General features: G+C 47.6%; 1 protein-coding gene and 1 long non-coding RNA gene across 4 annotated transcripts in view; one reads left to right on the top strand and one right to left on the bottom strand.

Annotated features, from left to right (window-relative positions):
- Positions 1–8,479: 8,479 nt before the first annotated feature.
- The window catches only part of LOC132532762 (uncharacterized), a 13,768-nt gene continuing 3,020 nt past the window's right edge, over positions 8,480–19,227 (bottom strand). The window contains exons 2-4 of one of the 3 annotated variants that reach the window (XR_009544677.1): positions 18,119–18,232; positions 16,494–16,591; positions 8,480–8,726 (exon numbers count right to left, since the gene is read on the bottom strand). This is a non-coding gene — a long non-coding RNA (uncharacterized LOC132532762). The remainder of the gene's footprint in view (positions 8,727–16,493; positions 16,592–18,118; positions 18,233–19,227) is intronic. The other 2 variants (XR_009544678.1, XR_009544679.1) reach the window with 2 other exon arrangements.
- Positions 12,999–17,811, top strand: CALHM1 (calcium homeostasis modulator 1). The gene is made up of 2 exons (XM_007530526.2): positions 12,999–13,645; positions 16,949–17,811. Exons 1-2 carry the CDS (start codon positions 13,094–13,096, stop codon positions 17,414–17,416), a joined length of 1,020 nt encoding a protein of 339 aa, XP_007530588.1. The 5' UTR covers positions 12,999–13,093; the 3' UTR covers positions 17,417–17,811.

Here is a 19,227-nt window from a genome sequence, read left to right on the forward strand (position 1 = left end):
TGGTGCTCTTGCTCTCTTTCTTTCATTAAAACAGATAAAATAACATGTAATATAAGGTGATTATGTATTTCTTTAAAAAATGACATCTATGTATGTTACTTTATTTTTAGACAGAGGTAAAAAGGCAGAGAGAGAGGCCACATAACTGAAGTTTTCTTCAATGCAGTGAAGATGGGCTTGAACCTGGGTTCTGTGCATGGCAAAGCAGTTCCTTTTTAAGAGAAAATGGGGGCATACCAGGGTAAGTTGTCGGAGGCTGTCTTGTGAGAGCTGAAATTTGATCCCAGGAGGCCAGTCCCTGGAGGAGCTCCTGCATTACTCTGCCTACAGGTACTAGTGTCTGTGTATTTGTTTCCAGTGCCCATTTGGGTTTCCTGTAGCTTCTACAAGCTTCTCTGAGTGAACTCTAGCGAGGTTTGAGCAAGTTCTGCTTCTGAGTTCCTCTTAGAAGGACTAAGTAATGCCTCTTGCTGGATACTGAATAGTTTCTTATTTTCCTTTCAAGGGGACTTCTGCTTTGTTTTCTTTTCTTTTTTCCCCCATTTCTATTTGTGATTTCCTCAGGTTACAAGATTGAAAGATAACTGTATATAGTTGTACACCACATGCACCCCCATCAAAGTCTGTAGGGGATTTCTGATTTTCAATGTCCAGTACCCTGACTTTCCCAGAGCCCATCTTCTTAAGTCCAACTGGTTCTATTTCTAGTCAGCCACGGCTGACAGCCCCACCTGGAGCCACCTCTCCAGAGAGGTAATAACTCTCTCCCTTGGCCCAGTTTCCGCTCACCTCCAGTCAGCTGACCAGCCTCCCTCACCTCCTCCCTTGATCCACCTTCAGCCTGAGCCCTGAGCTTACTGTCTCTTTCTAAGCTGCCTCCTCACCTGGATATTCCCACAAATTATGGCCCCGTTGCCCTTGGTCGCTGGTTAGGATTTCCTCAGGTAGATGGAGTAGGGACTAGATCTGCCAAGAGTTGAATTTGGGAGAGGAGGAAGTGGACTAGGCTGAACAAGTACCCAGGGGGGAGTTAGCAAGTGTCAGCGTTTAAGCATCTTAGTGTCAAGTCTGGATCTGGAGTTTGAGTCAGAGACAAGAGCCCTTGGACACCAGGCTTAAATCATGCTGGTGAAAACTGCCACTTGATCTCTGTGGCTCAAACAGGAAGGGCTGGGGAAGGGTTATCCTGCCAGATGACTCACTCACCACACCCACACATGCTCGTAGACACACACACACACACACACACACACACACACACCCTGCTATTGCCTTCATCTGCAGAGGGTGGCCACAGAATACAGAACCCTGTGATCTTAGTTCCTGGGGCCTGGGAGCAATGTGGGATCCCTGAGTGCCCCCCTAGACCCAGCCCCCTCCACATCAGAAAATCTGTGCAGATCAGCCTAAACCCTGCCTATCCTTTTGTGGTTAGGCCATGCAAATGTCAAATGCAGATTGGCCCTGGGGTAGGGCAAGATTTAGGCAAAGCATTGGCAAGGATTTGGGCATGGAGGAAAGAAAGAGGCCTTAAGATGGCCCAGTCAGCATGAATGAGCTCCAGGTCCCAAGAAAGGAGACTTGGGAACTCCACTTGGGGCTGTAGAGAAACAGCATCCTGATGTATAAAAAACTGACTTCAATCAGTATACTTGCCTTCTTATACCAAGTATGTAGAAAGCACCTAGTACACTGTGCCAGGGAACAGGAGAGAGACTACACAGATGATAAGTTCATATGACCAGCCCCCAAAGAGCTCACTATCTCCTAGAGGGACAGACATCGCTACATCAGGTAGATGCATTTATAACAGTGCTGTGAAGGGGACATACATCCAGGGCCAAAGATTCAGGAACTTCTCCAAAGAAGGAACCATTCAACTGAAATCTTTTTTTTTTCTATTTTTTAATAAGTAAGTGTATTTTGTAACTATTTATTTATTTATTCCCTTGTTGCCCTTGTTGTTTTATTGTTGTAGCTATTATTATTGTTATTGACATTTTTGTTGTTGGATAGGACAGAGAGAAATAGAGAGAGGAGGGGAAGACAGAGAGGGGGAGAGATAGATAGGCACCTGCAGACCTGCTTCACGGCTTGTGAAGTGACTCCCCTGCAGGTGGGGAGCTGGGAGCTCAAACCCGGATCCTTATGCCGGTCCTTGTGCTTCGTGCCACCTGCGCTTAACCTTCTGCACTAGCGCCCAACTCCCCTGAAATCTTATTTCTTTAAGATTTATCTACTACAGCTCGGAAGCTGACATGGTGGCTAGTGCATTGGTCTTAAAAGTGTGAAGTTGGTATATGTAAAAAAAAAAAGTGTGAAGTCCTGAGTGTGATCCCCTGCATCACGTGTGTTAGAGTAATGTTCTGGTTTCTATCTCTATTTCTATCTCTCTATATCTCCCCTCCACCTCCTCTCTCTCATCAATAAATAAATCTTTTGAAAATAGTTATTTATGGGATGATGTAATAGCTCACTTGGACAGTGCACTGCTTTGCCATGTGCATGACCCCAGGTTCAAGCTAGCCCCCACCACATTAAAGGATGCTTTGGTGCTGTGATCTCCATCTCTCTCTCTCTCTCTCCTCTCTCTCTCTGTCTCTCCCTCTCTCTCTCTCTCCCCCTCCCTTTCTGTCTCTATCTTTGAAAAAATAATAATTAATTAATTTGGTGAGAAAGAGAACCAGAGCATCACTCTAGCATGTTCAGTGCCATTGTTTGAACCCTAGCCTCACACATGCAAGTCAGACTGAGCCCCCTCCCCACATACATGTACCATTCAGCTAAGCTGGCACACCTCTGATTTCACAGGCTGACAGCATTTGAGCTGCCTTGAAGGTGCACCTCCTGATGGCTCCTGCCTCCCCCACAGCCCTGGCCCCTGGTCACATGCCCCTGTACTCCTACACAAAGTAGGCATTTTCCTAAACATCCAATGCCCACTGTCCTGACACCTCATTTACATGCTACTTTTCCTAAGTTTCTTACCTCCTTCCCCTTAGAGGGGACTCATGAGCACTGGAGCAGTGTGGGGACCACCCTCTGGTGGGAGGTGAAGGGCTGGTACCTATCCCTGGTGGGGGCCCTGGATGAGTTTGCTCTCAGCTCCTTGATCAAATGGTAGTGCCTGCTTTCCAACCGCACACAGACGTAATCTGACACAAAGCATGCTGGGGGCACCAAGACCCTCTGTAGTGGGTGCTGTGGGCACTCCAGGCCCTCCTCCTAGTCTCCAGGACCTGTGCATATGGGACCTACAGAAGCCACTTTGCACATATGATTTTGTGAGGGATATTGAGCTGAGGAGCCACTCTTGGGTGATCACAAATGTCCTTACAGGAAAGAGGGGAGAGAATTGAAGCAGAAGTGGTGGCCATCATGAGGCAGCAGTCAGAGGGCTGCTGTGTCACAAGCCAGGAACTGCGGTGCTCTCTGGAAGCTGTAGAAGACCAGAAATGAGTGTCTTCCAGAAGGAGCACAGCCTGTCAACTCCCTGATTTTGAACCCACCAAGACTCAAGTCAGACTCCCAAGCCCCCAATCCATGAGAATAAACTAGAATAAACTTTCCCCACTAGAGCTGTATAGACGTGTCATGCATCTTATCTGGGTCTCTGGCAGGTTAGGAAGCTCTGCCTGAAAGGATAAAGAGGAGGGGTTGAGGGGGTGGTCTCCTGAGCACCTACTGAGGCCATACCCACGTCAGGGACCACACAGAGACACAGGTTGCCTGAGGGAAACTCTCAGGCTCTGTCACCCCTTTATTTGTGCTGTCCTCTCCTACAGTGCCATCTCCTCTCACTCTCTGCCCATCACTAATACTTCCAGGCTCTTTCCATTGACCCATTGCTTTTTCCACTGAACAATGAAATCTTCTCTTAGCAAGATAGTTTGTGAGAGTGGTTAAAGTGATCTAACCTGGCGGCTGGGCGGTAGTGCACCAGGTTAAGAGCACATAGTGTGAAGTGCAAGGACTGGTGCAAGGATCCCGGTTCCAGCCCCACCCCAGTTTGAACCCCCAGCTCCCCACCTGTAGGAGGGTAGCCTCACAAATGTTGAAGCAGGTCTGAAGGTGTATTTCTCTCCCCACCTCTGTCTTCCCCTCCTCTCTCTGTTTCTCTCTGTCCTATCCAACAACAACAACATCAGTAACAACAACAATAATAACCACAACAACGATAAAACAAGGACAACAAAAGGGAAAATAAATAAATAAACAAACAAATAAATAAATAAATAAATGTTTTTTTAAAAAAGAAAGAGAGTGGTCTGGGAGGTGGCACAGTGGATAAAGCATCGGACTCTCAAGCATGAGGTCCTGAGTTCAATCCCCGGCAGCACATGTACCAGAGTGATGTCTGGCTCTTTCTCTCTCCTCCTATGTTGCTCATTAATAAATAAATAAATAAAATCTTAAAAAAAAAAAAAAACAGCTATTTTACCAAAAACTATCTACAACTTCAATTTCCCTATCAAGACCCAGTGGCATTTTTCATGGAAATTGAACAACCTGGAAAAAGAAGGCCTCTTCAACAAATGGTGCTGGAACAACTGAACAGACACATGTAGAAAAATAAAAAATAAAATAAAAAAAGAGGGGAGTGGGGCGGTAGTGCAGCGGGTTAAGTGCAGGTGGTGCAAAGCACAAGGACCAGCGTAAGGATACAGGTTCGAGCCCCCAGCTCCCCACCTGCAGGGGAGTTGCTTCACAGGCGGTGAAGCAGGTCTGCAGATGTCTATCTTTCTCTCCCGCTCTGTCTTCCCCTCCTCTCTCCATCTCTCTGTCCTAACAACAACATAAATAGCAATAATAACTACAACAAAAATGAAAAACAAGGGCAACAAAAGGGAAAATAAATAAATATAAAAAATAAAAAAGAGAAATATGAAATACAAAACATTAGGAAAGATATTAAATATTGGATTTCTATGAAACATCAAGATGAAATCTCCCATTTTTAAGAACTATTTATTGATTTATTGGATAGAGAGAGAAATCGATAGGGGTCAAGAGATAGGAAGACAGCCTCAGCGCAGTAGGCAGCGTGTCAGTCTCATAATCTGAAGGAGACAGGAAGAGAGACAGCTGCAGCATTGCTTCACCATTCATGAAACCTCCCCCCTGCAGGTAGGATCTGGGGGTTTAAGCCTCAACAACAGATTATTCAAGAATTTATGCAGAACTTTAAAAAAGCAAAAATAGTGGGAGTTGGGTGGTAACGCAGCGGGTTAAGCACACGTGGCGCAAAGCGCAAGGACCAGCATAAAGATCCCAGTTCCAGCCCCCAGCTCCTCACCTGCAGGGGAGTTGCTTCACAGGTGGTGAAGCAGGTCTGCAAGTGTCTATCTTTCTCTCCCTCCCTCTGCCTTCCCCTCCTCTCTCCATTTCTCTCTGTCCTATCCAACAACAACAACATCAATAACAATAACTACAGCAACAATAAAACAAGGGCAACAAAAGGGAAAATAAATAATAAAAATTTAAAAAAGAAAAAATAGCAAAAGCATTACTAAGGAAAAAGAGGAAAAATGATGGGGTATGTAGGGATGGTTTGGTCTTTGTCCAGATATGCCGTGGAAAGGGAAGAAAGAGGGCAAGAGTGAGATGGAGAAGGGGAAACATCTGAATGGTGTGACTGGAAGCAGGAAGTGGGTCTTTGCAGGTTTTCATGATTATGGATAGAAGCTAAGGTTACTAGAAACCTTCCCCCTGGCATGGCTGATGGCTGTGGCTGAGTGGTTAAGTCGCTGGATGTGAAGTTAGAGGCCCGTGATCGAATCCCTTGAGTCAAATGTCTCTACTCTCAGGTAAGTCTGAAGGGAAGTGGGGGAAGCGGGGGTGAATACTATCTCAAAGACAAGTTGGTAGAGTCTTGGAAAGAGGTGTGTCCTTGTTCATTGTAATATGCGTGCTCTACCAGGTGCGCCACCACCAAGCCCCTCTCCCAGACTTCTTAAAATGAGATCTTACTTTGACAAGCAGTTTTTTTAAAGAATGTCTTTCTTCTAAAGATTTATGTATTAGTCATTTTATTGGAGAGAGAGAGAGTGTGTGCAGACCACTGCTCTGACACATACAGTGTCAGAAATAGAACCTGGGCCTTCAGGCATGCACGTCATGTGTTCTGCTGAGATATCCCCAATGAGATGTTTTAACATCAGGTTTTCTTTTGCATGAAATTACTACAGGTGACTTTTAAAAAATATATTGATTGTGGTCCGGGAAGTGGCGCAGTGGATAAAGCATTGGACTCTCAAGCATGAGGTCCTGAGTTCAATCCCCAGCAGCATATGTACCTAGTTCTTTCTCTCTCTCCTCCTTTCTCATTAATAAATAAATAAATAAAATCTTTTTAAAAAAAAGATGTAAAAAAATATATTGATTAACCAGGATGGGGGAGAGAGAAAAAGAATCAGAGTATCACTCCAGCACACGCAGTACCAGAGATTGATCTCAGGACCCCACAACTGTGATTGCAATGTTTTATCCACTACACCACCTCCCAGCCGATACAGGTGACTCTTATGCTAGGTTCTTTTATTTTCATTGAATTACAACTAATATATAACATATAATTTCAGGTGAGTAACAGTATTTGCTATACACACATATGGTGAAATGATCCTTACAATAAGTACTTAGTATCCATCACCACACATAGTAACAACTTTCCTTTTTAAAAAAAAAAAAGATTTTATTTATTTATGAGAAAGACAGGAGGAGAGAGAAAGAACCAGACATCACTCTGGCACATGTGCTGCCGGGGGATCGGACTTGGGACCTCATGATTGAGAGTCCAAAGCTTTATCGCTGTGCCACCTCCCGGACCACATAGTAACAACTTTCTTATGGTAAGAATTTTTAAGATATACTTTTTTCATTTTTTAGCAACTTTCAAATATATAATATATATAATATATATATTATATATATAATATAGTATTAACTATAACACCATGTTGTACATTATAGTCCCAAGATGTATTTACCTTATGACTTGGCATTTGTTCTTTTTTTTTTTGGCATCTGTTCTTTTTGATCCCATTCACTGTTTCACTCACCTTCACCCCCTCAATGTTTTCAGATTTGGGGATTCAGTTTTTGTCATCAAGACCATGCCTGATTTCACTACTACAGGCCTACTTTCTCTCTTTCTTTTTTTCTTTATCTCTGTTCTCCTTTCTTCCTTCCTTTTACTTAATAGGATAGGAATAAATTGAGAGGGGAGGGACAGATAGGAAGAGAGAGAAAGGTATATCTGCAAACCTGCTTCATAATTTTTTTATTTAATTTTTTAAAGTTTTTATTTATAAAAAGGAAACACTGACAAAACCATAGGATAAGAGGAATACAACTCCACACAATTCCCACCACCAAAACTTCGTAACCCATCCCCTCCTCTGATAGCTTTCCTGTTCTTTAAACCCTGTGGGAGTATGGACCCTGCGTCATTATGGGGTGCAGAAGGTGGAAGGTCTGGCTTCTGTAATTGCTTCCCTGCTGAACATAGGCGTTAGCAGGTCAATCCATACTCCCAGCCTGTCTCTCTCTTTCCCTAGTGGGGTGGGGCTCTGGAGAAGCAGGGCTCCAGGACACATTGGTTGATTTCTCTCCTGCAGGTGGGGACCAGCAGTTTAAAGCTGAGTCCCTGTGCATGGTAATGTGTACACTCAAGCAGGTTCACCACCAGCTGACTCACAACTTTCTTTTAGATAGATAGATAGATAGATAGATAGATAGATAGATAGATAGATAGATATGCACATAAGTATAGAGATCATAGCACCGATCCCAGATCACAGCCTTCCAGGTGAGCTATCTCACTACTCACCTCTAAAAGATTTTATTTATTTATTCCTTTTTGTTTTATTGTTGGTTATTATTGATGCTGTCATTGTTGGATAGGACAGAGAGAAATGGAGAGAGGAGAGGAAGACAGAGAGGGGGAGAGAAAGATAGACACCTGCAGACCTGCTTCACCGCCTGTGAAGCAACTCCCCTGCAGGTGGGGAGCCAGGGGCTCGAACACAGATCCTTACGCCGGTGCTTGCTCTTTGTGCCACCTGTGCTTAACCCGCTGTGCTACCACCGACCACCTAAAATATTTTTATTAGTGATTTAATAATGACTAACAAGATTATAAAATAAGAGGGGTACAGTTCCATACAGTTGCCACCACCAGAGTTCTGTGTCCCATCCTCTCCATTGGAAGCTCCCCTATTCTTTATCCCTCTGAGAGTATAGACCAAAATTCTTCTTTTGTTTGTTTGTTAAATATTTTATTTATTTATTCATGAGAAATATAGGAGAAGAGAATGAAAGAACCAGTCATAACTCTAGTACATGTGCTGCCAGGGACTGAACTCAGGACCTCATGCTTGAGAGGTCAATGCCTCATCCACTGTGTCACCTTCCTGACCACTGGACCAAAATTCCTTATGGGGTACAGTAGGTGAAAGGTCTGGCTTCTGTACCTCATCCACTGTGTCACCTTCCCGACCACTGGACCAAAATTCCTTATGGGGTACAGTAGGTGAAAGGTCTGGCTTCTGTAATTGCTTCTCCAGTGGACATGGATTTTGGCAGGTTGATCCTTAATCCCAGCCTGTTTCTATCTTTACCTAATCAGATAGGGCTCTGGAGAGGTGAGGTTCTAAGACACATTGGTGAGGTTGTCTGCCCAGGGGAGTCATGATGGCATCATAGTAGTGTCTGCAACTTGATGGCTGAAAAGTGGAAAATATAAAGCAGGACAAATTGTTTAATAAATAGGAACCCTCGAGCCCCCAGCTCCCCACCTGCAGGGGAGTCGCTTCACAAGTGGTAAAGCAAGTCTGCAGGTGTCTATCTTTCTCTCCCCCTCTCTGTCTTCCCCTCTTCTCTCCATTTCTCTCTGTCCTATCCAACAACAATAAGATCAATCATAACTAAAACAATAAAACAACAAGGGCAACAAAAGGGAATATGTAATAAATAAATATTAAAAAATAAATAAATAAATAAGAACCCAAAGGTATAGTAGAGCAGATGAAACTAGGGGTCTTCGTGTGGGAAGAAGCTAGGAAGTCTATTTTAGGCAACATCCAAAGGGCCCATGACGTTAGTAATTTTTGCCTAAGCCCAATCGCTAGCATTCAAATAGGCTAAAAGTATTGGCTGGGAAGAAGGTGTCAGAGTTGAGATAGGCCTAGAAAGCTGGATTAGAGCAGAGAGTAGCTGCCAAACATCTCCAAAAGTTTTTTAATGATGAGCTTTTCAAATGTTTGATAAGTAATATCCACAATGACTTGGTCTGAATAGATGATAAATTTAAAACTAATCTCTATAACCACTCCAAAATTTCAACAGTTGGATTGATGTGTAAAAATTTTATGGGCAAGAAGGTGGCTCAGTGCTAAAGTTCAGGACTTGCAGACTTGAAGACTGAATCCGGTCTCCAGAACCACATATGTCAGATTGGTGCTCTGACTCTCTCTCTTTCTCTCATTAGTAAATATATTAAATTTTTTAATTACACAAAACACTCCTACAATAATAAAAAAAGTCAACAACTATTTATTTTTAAATTCTAACACTCTTCCTTTATATTCAGTAAATGTGATAATAAGATAGATGAGTTCAGAATGTAAAGTTTTTTTTTTTTTAAGATTTTATTTATTTATGAGAAAGATAGGAGGAGAGAGAAAGAACCAGACATCACTCTGGCACATGTGCTGCCGGGGATCGAACTCAGGACCTCATGCTTGAGAGTCCAAAGCTTTACCACTGCGCCACCTCCCGGACCACAATTTAAAGTTTTGTATCAAGTATTTGAAAATACCTTTGACATAGACTTTACAGCAAGTGTGTATGTAGTTACAGACAACAGTGTATAGCCAGCTTGAACACCTGAGAAAAGGAGCACCAACTCTAACAGGGTGTCATGTTCACAATAAGAGAAGGACTAAGGGATGGTGGTGGGGGGGCAGGCAGCTCATACAGTAGAGAACACACATTATTTTCCATGAGGACCAGTGTTCATGCCCCAGGTCATCCATTCAAGTGCTCACAGGGGGAAACTTCACAAAGGGTAGAGTGGTGCTCCCTCTCTCTCTCTTTCTTTCTCTCTTTCTGTTTCTGTCTCTTTCTCTCTATCTGTCTCTCACCCTCTAGAGGAAAGAAAAAAAGGGAGGAAAATGCTGCCAGGAGCAGTGGGCTTGAGCAGACACTGACCCCAGCAATAACCCTCATGGCATTAAATTTTTTTTTTCAAGGCAGATTTCGGTAGCCCTGGACCACCCCCACCACTCCACACCTGGATGCCAATCTCTGGCCGCAGCCCAGCCCGCTTGTCAGTTCAGCCATGAACACATTCATCTGCCACCTCTGTGGCTCTATCTCCCTCTTCTCTCCACCTATGGGTGCTCCTCAGGGGTTCCCCAGCAAAGTCCTCCAGAAACTGCCAGCCTAGGGGCTCCAGCTAGCCAATGCCTTTCCTAAGTGCAAAGTGAGAGGGGAGAACATAGGTCTTCCCCACTTGTGTGCTACTCATGAGACACAATTTCCACTCACACTCATGAAGCAGCAGAACCTGACTGCCCTAAATATATACGCCAAGAAGCTCGACCAGCCTAGGCTCAAAAGCCACATTCCACCTACCTGGGCTCAAATCCTACTCCTCCACCTCCAGTTCATCACTCTCTGCAAAGTGAGACCCAAGACATCAATTTCACAGGGTCATGTGAGGATTACATGAAGCCACACATGTACGGTTCTGGAATTGGGCTGACATAGGGAAGCCCCAGACAATGCCAATTTTTTTTTTTTCCTCCTCCAGGGTTATTGCTGGGCTCGGTGCCTGCACCATGAATCCACCGCTCCTGGAGGCCATTTTTCCCCCCTTTTGTTGCCCTTGTTGTAGCTTCGTTGTGGTTATTATTATTGCCCTTGTTGACGCAATTCGTTGTTGGATAGGACAGAGAGAAATGGAGAGAGGAGGGGAAGACAGAGAAGGGGAGAGAAAGATAGACACCTGCAGACCTGCTTCACCGCCTGTGAAGCGACTCCCCTGCAGGTGGGGAGCCGGGGGCTCGAACCGGGATCCTTACGCCGGTCCCTGAGCTTTGCGCCACATGCGCTTAACCCACTGCGCCACCGCCCGACCCCCACAGTGCAAATTCTTATTGTGCTGACAGAGACCTACAAAGACCATGGGTCTGGCTGCACATACCTGCAGATACACCATAGGCTCACAGGGGCCCTCACATCCATGGGCACCCCCAGGACCCTCACTGCCTAGGTCTTTGCTCTGCTTTTAGCCCCAGTCCCACTCTCTTGTCCCAGAGAGGAGCCAAGGACTCAGACTATACCTGAAATGCTCCTCTGGGAGAGCCTCAGGCATCAAAGTGGCCCTCTAAGCCAATCTATCTATCTCTCTCTCCTCTCCTCTCCTCTCCTCTCCTCTCCTCTCCTCTCCTCTCTTCTCTCTCTCCTCTCTCTTTTCTCTCTCTTTTCCCTCCTCTCTCTCTCTCTCCCTTTCTCCAGTGTGTTAGTGGGGGCTCCTAGCCTGAGTCCTACAATATGGAGACCAGAATTCTAAGTGTGAAACACCACCAGCCCACCCCTTTAGTTTTGGATAGAAGGGACAAGGGGAGATGGCACAATAGTTATGTAAAAAGTCTTGTCTGTGGCTACAAGGTCCCAGGTTCAATCTCCCCACACCACCATAGACCCAAGCTAGGGGGTCCTGCAGGGGGGTCGCTTCATGGACCGTGAAGCTGGTCTGCAGGTGTCTATCTTTCTCTCCCCCCTCTCTGTCTTCCCCTCCTCTCTCAATCTCTCTCTGTCCTATCCAGCAACAACAACATCAATGGCAACAACAACAACAATAATAATAATAATAATAACAACAACAACAAGGGCAACAAAATGGGAAAGATGGCCTGCAGGAGCAGTGGATTTATAGTGCAGGCACCCAGTCCCTGCAATGACCCTGGAGGCAAAAACAAACACACAAACAAACAAAAAAAACAAGCTAAACCTGAGCTGACAAGATAAACCTGAGCTCCAGTTAAAAAATAAAAATGAGGGCTGGGTGGTGGCACATGATATAGTGCACAAGGACCTGGGTTTAAGGCCTCAGCTTAAACCTCATAAGCAGTAAAGCAGTGCTGCAGATGTCACTCTTTCTCTCCTTCCCTCTCAAGTTCTCTCTGTTTCAATCTAAAAATAAATAAAAATGAAATAGTTTGGCTGGGGGTATACAGCGAGGAGAGGCTTTGCTATCTACCCTCAACAAGCCAGAGGCCTTCCAGGAAGGCCCCTGTGCTGTGTGCATGGGCTGTACCCCCTGCCTGGCAAGCTCTCTGATCCAGAGTCTCTCACAGCAAATTCTCCCCAGGCCACGCTAGTATTCTCTCCACCACCACTGCCACCACCACTGCCACCCCCTAGGTGGTCAACAGCTCCACCCTCAGCATCACTACCACCATCACCTCCCCCAACATCAGCACTATTCCCAGCTGTGGCCTCACCAAAAGCACCCTCATTGCCAACACCATCATCACCTCCAGTTCAACCACCACATTCTATCATCACTGTCAACACACCAGCATCATCTCAACTCCCACAGAAGCCCCCCGGCCCTGACACAGCATAGAGTAAAGACCCTAGTAGAAAGGGCAACAGGTGGGTGGCAGTCATTCAGGGAGCCCAGGAAACAGAGTCCAGGAGCCCAGGCCCCAGAGCAGCCCTGCAGAGCCATGTCCTGCCCACAACCCAGCCTCTGGGCCCTCTTGTTCCTCACCTCTCCCCAGGTCCCCAGAGAATGGTCCCCACCAGATGTGGCCCTGGGTCCTTTCCCAGGCCTGGCCCTGTGGCTGAGAGGAGCCGGAAACCCCAGATGGGAGGGGCATCTTCAGGATTGGCCAGTCTGCGTCCTCGCAGCTGGCACTTGACTGGAAGCTTCCTCAAAGAGACAGTGGCCTCAGCCACTGCCCCCACTCCACCTGTCTCACCATGCAGTGGGCACCCAGAAGGCAGAGGGGGCTGCACCAGGCGCCATCCCTGGGGTGGTGGTGAGGCTGGGGAAGGCCCGACGGCCTGTGGGGTGACGATGGACAAGTTCCGGATGATCTTCCAGTTCCTGCAGTCCAACCAGGAGTCCTTCATGAACGGCATCTGCGGCATCATGGCTCTGGCCAGCGCCCAGATGTACTCGGCCTTTGACTTCAACTGCCCCTGCCTGCCAGGCTACAACGCAGCCTACAGCGCCGGCATCTTGCTGGCCCCCCCGCTGGTGCTCTTCCTGCTCGGCCTGGTCCTGAATAACAACGTGTCCATGCTGGCCGAGGAGTGGAAGCGGCCGCCGGGCCGCCGGGCCAAGGACCCCTCGGTGCTGCGCTACATGTTCTGCTCCATGGCCCAGCGTGCCCTCATCGCGCCCGTAGTCTGGGTGGCTGTCACACTGCTTGACGGCAAGTGCTTCCTCTGCGCCTTCTGCACTGCTGTGCCTGTGACCGTGCTGGGCAACGGTAGCCTGGCACCCGGCCTACCTGCGCCCGAGCTTGCCCGCCTGCTGGCCCGGGTGCCCTGCCCCGAGATCTACGACGGGGACTGGCTGCTGGCCCGAGAGGTGGCCGTGCGCTACCTGCGCTGCATCTCCCAGGTGAGGGGGCCCGATGGCCTGGCTCTTCCTGCGCAGATGGGGTCCCTCCACCACGGGCTACCCCCACCCCCACTCCCTCCAGCTGCCCAAAGTGGAGCCTCGTAGGGACGTATCTCCACAATGGAGTAGGGTTCCATCTCCAGCAGGGCCCGGGCTCCCCCTCAGACAGAGCTCCCAGTGACAGAGGCTAGGGATGCTGAAGGCAGGGGTGCCTCTCTTCACCTAGGAAAAGTGGTCCTATGACCTGTCCCCAGGGCTTCAGAATAAACCCCACAGGGCTTCTGCAGAACTAGCCAGCCTCTGCCCTCTCAGCTGGCACCTCATTTGAGCCTGGACACCACAGGGAATTTGCATCCTTTCCCTCTTCCAGTCCCAACAATATTAAGGCCCCTGAGAGGCGGAGCCATTTGTGTACATTTCCCTGGCAAATGCCCCCGGCAGGTGCCTCCCTGCTTGGGAAGTGGGACTCAAGGGCCATGGGGCCCCTAGAAGAGTGTGGGTGAGAGACACTCCCTTTGTCTGGAGAAGGGCTGAGGGGCTGGACTACAGAGGCAGGGGAATTGTGTGGCTGGAGCTCCAGCAAGTCCAGACCCCTGTTCCCTCCTGTGGGCCCACAGCCCCACCCAGACACTCCATGTGAAGTCTGAGCACCCAGTCCGAGGTCTAACTTTCTGGCAACCTCCCTCTTCTCCTGTGGGCACGGCCTAAGGCAGCTATTTCTCCACCTGACCTTCAGATCATCCCCTCATAAGCTAAAAGGGCCTCAGGGGACAGGCTGCCTGGCTGATAAGTTTCACCTGGTCTTCAGAGGTTAAATTCCTAATTTGATGTCAGAGGCCAGATGAAGACTCACCCAGTAGGGTGCATGCCTTGCCATGTCAGCAAGCTGGGTTTGAACCCCAGTAGCACATGGAGTACCACAGCAGCAGAAGCTCCAAAGCTGTAGTGTTTGTTTCTCCTTTTCTTTCTCACTCTGGAATAGAAAGTCAGCCCAGAAGCAGTGAAATCCTGCATGTGTGAAGCCCCAGCACCACCAAAAATAACAAAAGAACTAGTAGGTAGTATCAAGCAGACCCACAGGGAGACCTCCACCCATGTCTCCTCTGCCCTCCCCAGCCCCCCAGCCCCAGATACAGGCACTGGGGTATGCCCCGGGCCTCTGATCTAACAAAATGGTTCCCTCTGCAGCTGGGGTCTTGAAGCACAGGCAGGAAGAGCACACTGCCCTGAGTCCCCTAGTAAGTTCCTGGTAGAGTAGAGCTGGAGCCCAGGTATCCAGTGTGCCCTGGGCACAGAGTCTGAGTAATTATCCTCTTTGTCTGTGACCATAGGGCCTGACTCACAGCCCACACAGAGGAAGTGCTCATTTAGCACAGGGACTGCAAAGTGGACAATAACAGGAGTCTGGGAATTGCAAAGGACAGGCACACTACTCTGGAGCTGGGAGATAGCTCACTCAGTAGAGTGCAGGTCTTAGCAGCAGTGATACTGCACATATAGGAGCCCCTGGGTTCGTTTCCTGGCTCTGCATAAAGAATAAATGAAGAGGGAGTCAAGTGCAGCAGGTTAAGCGCAGGTGGCGCAAAGCGCAAGGACCGGTGTTAGGGATCCCAGTCCAAGCCCCCGGCTCCCCACCTGCAGGGAGTCACTTCACAAGTGGTGAAGCAGGTCTGCAGGTGTCTATCTTTCTCTCCCCCTCTCTGTCTTCCCCTCCTCTCTCCATTTCTCTCTGTCCTATCCAGTAAAACAACAAGAGCAACAAAAAGGGAATAAACGAAGATTACCAATCTGATATTCTTTTTTTTTCCTTTTATTTTTGCCACTAGGTCACCACTAAGGCTCTATACCTATACAACCCCTACATTCATGGCCAATTATTTTGTTTATTTTTAAAACATTTATTTATTTTGAAACAGAAACCCAGTATAGTACTCTGGCCCATGTGATGCTGGGGATTAAATTTGGGACTCCATACTTGAGAATTCAACACTTTTATCCTCTGTGCTACTACCCAGGCCACAATATATATATGGTGGCAGAGAGGGAGTAAGAGACAGGTAAGAGACAGAAAGAGAAGGAGAGACACCCCAGCAACATTCTAACCATATGTGAAGCTTCCCTCATGAGGATGCTCCCATGTGGTGGCTGCATGGTTTGAATTCAGATTCTTTTTTTTTTTTTAATATTTTATTTATTTATTTTCTCTTTTGTTGTCCTTGTTGTTTTTCATCGTTGTTGTAGTTATTATTGTTATTGATGTTGTTGTTGTTAGATAGGACAGAGAGAAATTGAGAGAGGAGGGGAAGACAGAGAGGGGCAGAGAAAGATAGACACCTGCAGACCTGCTTCAACGCTTGTGAAGCGACTCCCCTGCAGGTGGGGAGCCGGGGGCTCGAACCGGGGTCCTTATGCCGACCTTGTGCTTTGCGCCACCTGCGCTTAACCCGCTGAGCTACAGCCTGACTCCCTTGAATTCAGATTCTTGCACATAGTAAAATATGTACTCTACTGGCTGAGCCATCTCCTGTCCCCCATCCTTTGTTGTTATTATTATTGTTTGAGGAAGGGTCACAGTACCCTGAGGAAGTCAAGGAAAGAAGGCCTGAAGAAAGAAGCCAGGCAAGCAGGACCTGTGGGCATGATGATAGCGACTGTTATGAATGCTATGCACCAGGCTTAGTGTAGGTCCTCATAACATTTAGTCCTCATAAAAAACCATCTGAGACAAGTACATCTTGTATGTGGGGAAACTGAGGGACATAGAAGTAAGGGGACAGGTTGTGGAGCACCTGGTTAAGCACATACTTTACTGTGCATAAGGACCAGGGTTCAAGCCCTGACTCCCCACCTTCAGGGGGAAAGCTTCTTGAGCAGTGAAGCAGTATTGCAGGTGTCTTTCTTCCTCTCCCTCTTTTTCTTTCCATCCCTTCTTAATTCCTCTGTGTCCTATCAAATAAAAAAACTTAAAAGGAAAAACAGTGGCCTCTGAGAGCAATGGATTCATCATGCAGGCACTAAGCCCCAGCTATAACTTTGATAACAATAAATAGATAAATAAAATAGGATGCAGGCCCAGGCATCCTAGCTCCAGGCCTGCCAAGTTCACCCTGTATATTGAGGGTGGGTCAAATCACAGGCTCTTGCTTCCATAGAAGGGGGATGATGGCACATGTATGCTCCTTTAACAGATGAGGAAATGGAGGTCAAGAGGTAAAGCCCAGCTAGTGTCTTTGCCCCAGAGGCCCTGATGTGCTTTGGGGTCTCAGCTAGCTGTGCCCCCTGACCCCTTCTGCTCTTCTGCAGGCTCTGGGCTGGTCCTTTGTGCTGCTGACCACACTGCTGGCCTTCGTGGTGCGCTCCGTGCGGCCCTGCTTCACACAGGCCGCCTTCCTCAAAAGCAAGTACTGGTCCCACTACATCGACATCGAACGCAAGCTCTTCGATGAGACATGCACAGAGCACGCCAAAGCCTTCGCCAAGGTCTGCATCCAGCAGTTCTTCGAGGCCATGAACCATGACCTGGAGCTGGGTCATGCCCATGGGGCGCTGGCCACCACCTCCCCAGATGCCTCCAATAGAGCCGAGGAGGAGAGGGAGAAACTGCGTGGTATCACTGACCAAGGTGCCATGAACAAGCTGCTCACAAGCTGGCACCAGTGCAAGCCACCCCTGCGTCTGGGACAGAAAGAGCCGCTGGTGGGCAATGGCTGGGCTGGGAGCGGGCCCCGGCCTCCACGCAGGGAGGTGGTCACCTACTTCAGCAAGGTCTGAGCCCTGGACAGGAAAAGAGGCCGGAGTAGGGTCCCCAGCTCAGATCCCCACACCTGGGCATCTACCTGGGACACCTGCCATCAGCCATCAGGAAGACCCACCTGCCCTGCAATTTATCTGCCCTTCTGAGGCAGAGAACTTGGAGCTGCAAAGGGACCTCACTTCTCCTTCCCTGACCCTAGATAACCCTGGGACCATGAGCAGTATTAGTCAGAGATGTTCAGCACTGGCTTGGGAAATACAAGCTTGCATCTGCCCACACATCCCAGGCTATTTCATTCTTGGCACGCTCTCTTCTTGGCTTCTCAGACATCATAGCCTCAGTAGCCACAATTGGGGGGAAAATGTCATTAACATGAGAAAGAGAAAAAGAGTATCACTTTGGCACATGCAATGCTGAGGATCGGATTCAGGAATTCATGCACATTTTCTAGCACTTTACCCACTGTGCCCCCCTCAGGCTGCAACATTCACTCTTAGTCTTTTTCTCTTTTATACTTTTTTTACCCTTTCCTTTTCCCCTTTCTTTCTTTTCACTTAGTTTTGATTAGCTAGTGACACAGAGAGAGGCCACAGCATCAAAACTTCCTCTAATGAGATGGGAGCCGGATTTGAACCTGGGCCATGGTTCAAATGTGCAAATGGTAAAGCAGCACATTATCCAAGTGAGTTATTTCCCCAGCCCACTAAGTCCATTCTTACCTGTGAAGTTTTAGGAACTCAGTCCTCTAACACTTGAGACGCAGGATGGAAGGGTTCTGGGGAGGGCATCAAGACTTCTTACATAGCTGGGATCCTCTGATTCTGGTCAGTCTCCTGAGTGAGGCTGAGCAAGCCGAGTTGGTGACCATAAGAGGTGACACACAGACTCACTCAGTGTAACACACCTGGGGTAACAGGTGATGAGGCAAGGTGCTAGAAGCTAAGTTCACTGAGGAGAGGCCTCAGCACCTGGTGTCTATGGAAATCACTCACCAATTGCTCCTAGAAGTGGGCTGCATGGTTACTTAGCACCAAGCACAGAAGGTCTTAGTCCCTTTGAGTTACTCTAACAAAATGCCACAGTCTGAGTGGGTACAGTAAGGATTTATTTCTCACAGTGCTGGAGGCTGAAGTCCAACACCAAGGTGTTACAGGGCCAAATTCTCTCTTCACTTACTTTACTTTTTTCTCCCCCCCCACCTCCTCGCTCTCTCTCTCTCTCTCTCCCTTGTGTTTCTGTATGTGTCTGCGTATGGAACATGGACATTTGCACATGTGATTTTGCTGCTCTGAGCCACGTTTTCATTTGGGCAGAGAGACAGAGAAAGATGTGACAGCACTAAAGCTTCTTCCATTGCCATAGAATCTCCTATGTGCCGTGCCGGTACCCTGCCCTGTGGGGTATCTCTCCAGTCATTGTAACCATTATAATTTATGTGTGGTGGAATGGGTGAGGGGGTCTCTCTGGAGCCTCTTATAAGCACCAGTCTCATTCAGGAAGGCACTGCCCTCTCAAAGGTACCATCTCATAATACTGTGACCTTCCAGGGGTTTAAGTTTCAACATATGTATGGTGCCTAGGAGGTGGCAAAATGGAATGAAGACTTGGATTGTGGGGGTTCTGAGTTCAACCCCCCCCCCCACATCCCAATGTGCTGTAGTGATGCCTTGGTTCTCTCTCTCTTTTCCCTCTCTCTCAATAAATAAATCTTATTTAAAAGATTCAACATATGGATGGAGGGGGCGCGTTCACACCATACCACCTGTCACAGAGACCCCTTTACATTCCATCTCAAGAGGAATTCAGGCCACTCCAGGGACTGAACCAT

This window comes from Erinaceus europaeus, chromosome 14, assembly GCF_950295315.1.
Source record: "Erinaceus europaeus chromosome 14, mEriEur2.1, whole genome shotgun sequence".
In the NCBI taxonomy this organism is placed as follows: Eukaryota; Metazoa; Chordata; class Mammalia; order Eulipotyphla; family Erinaceidae; genus Erinaceus; species Erinaceus europaeus.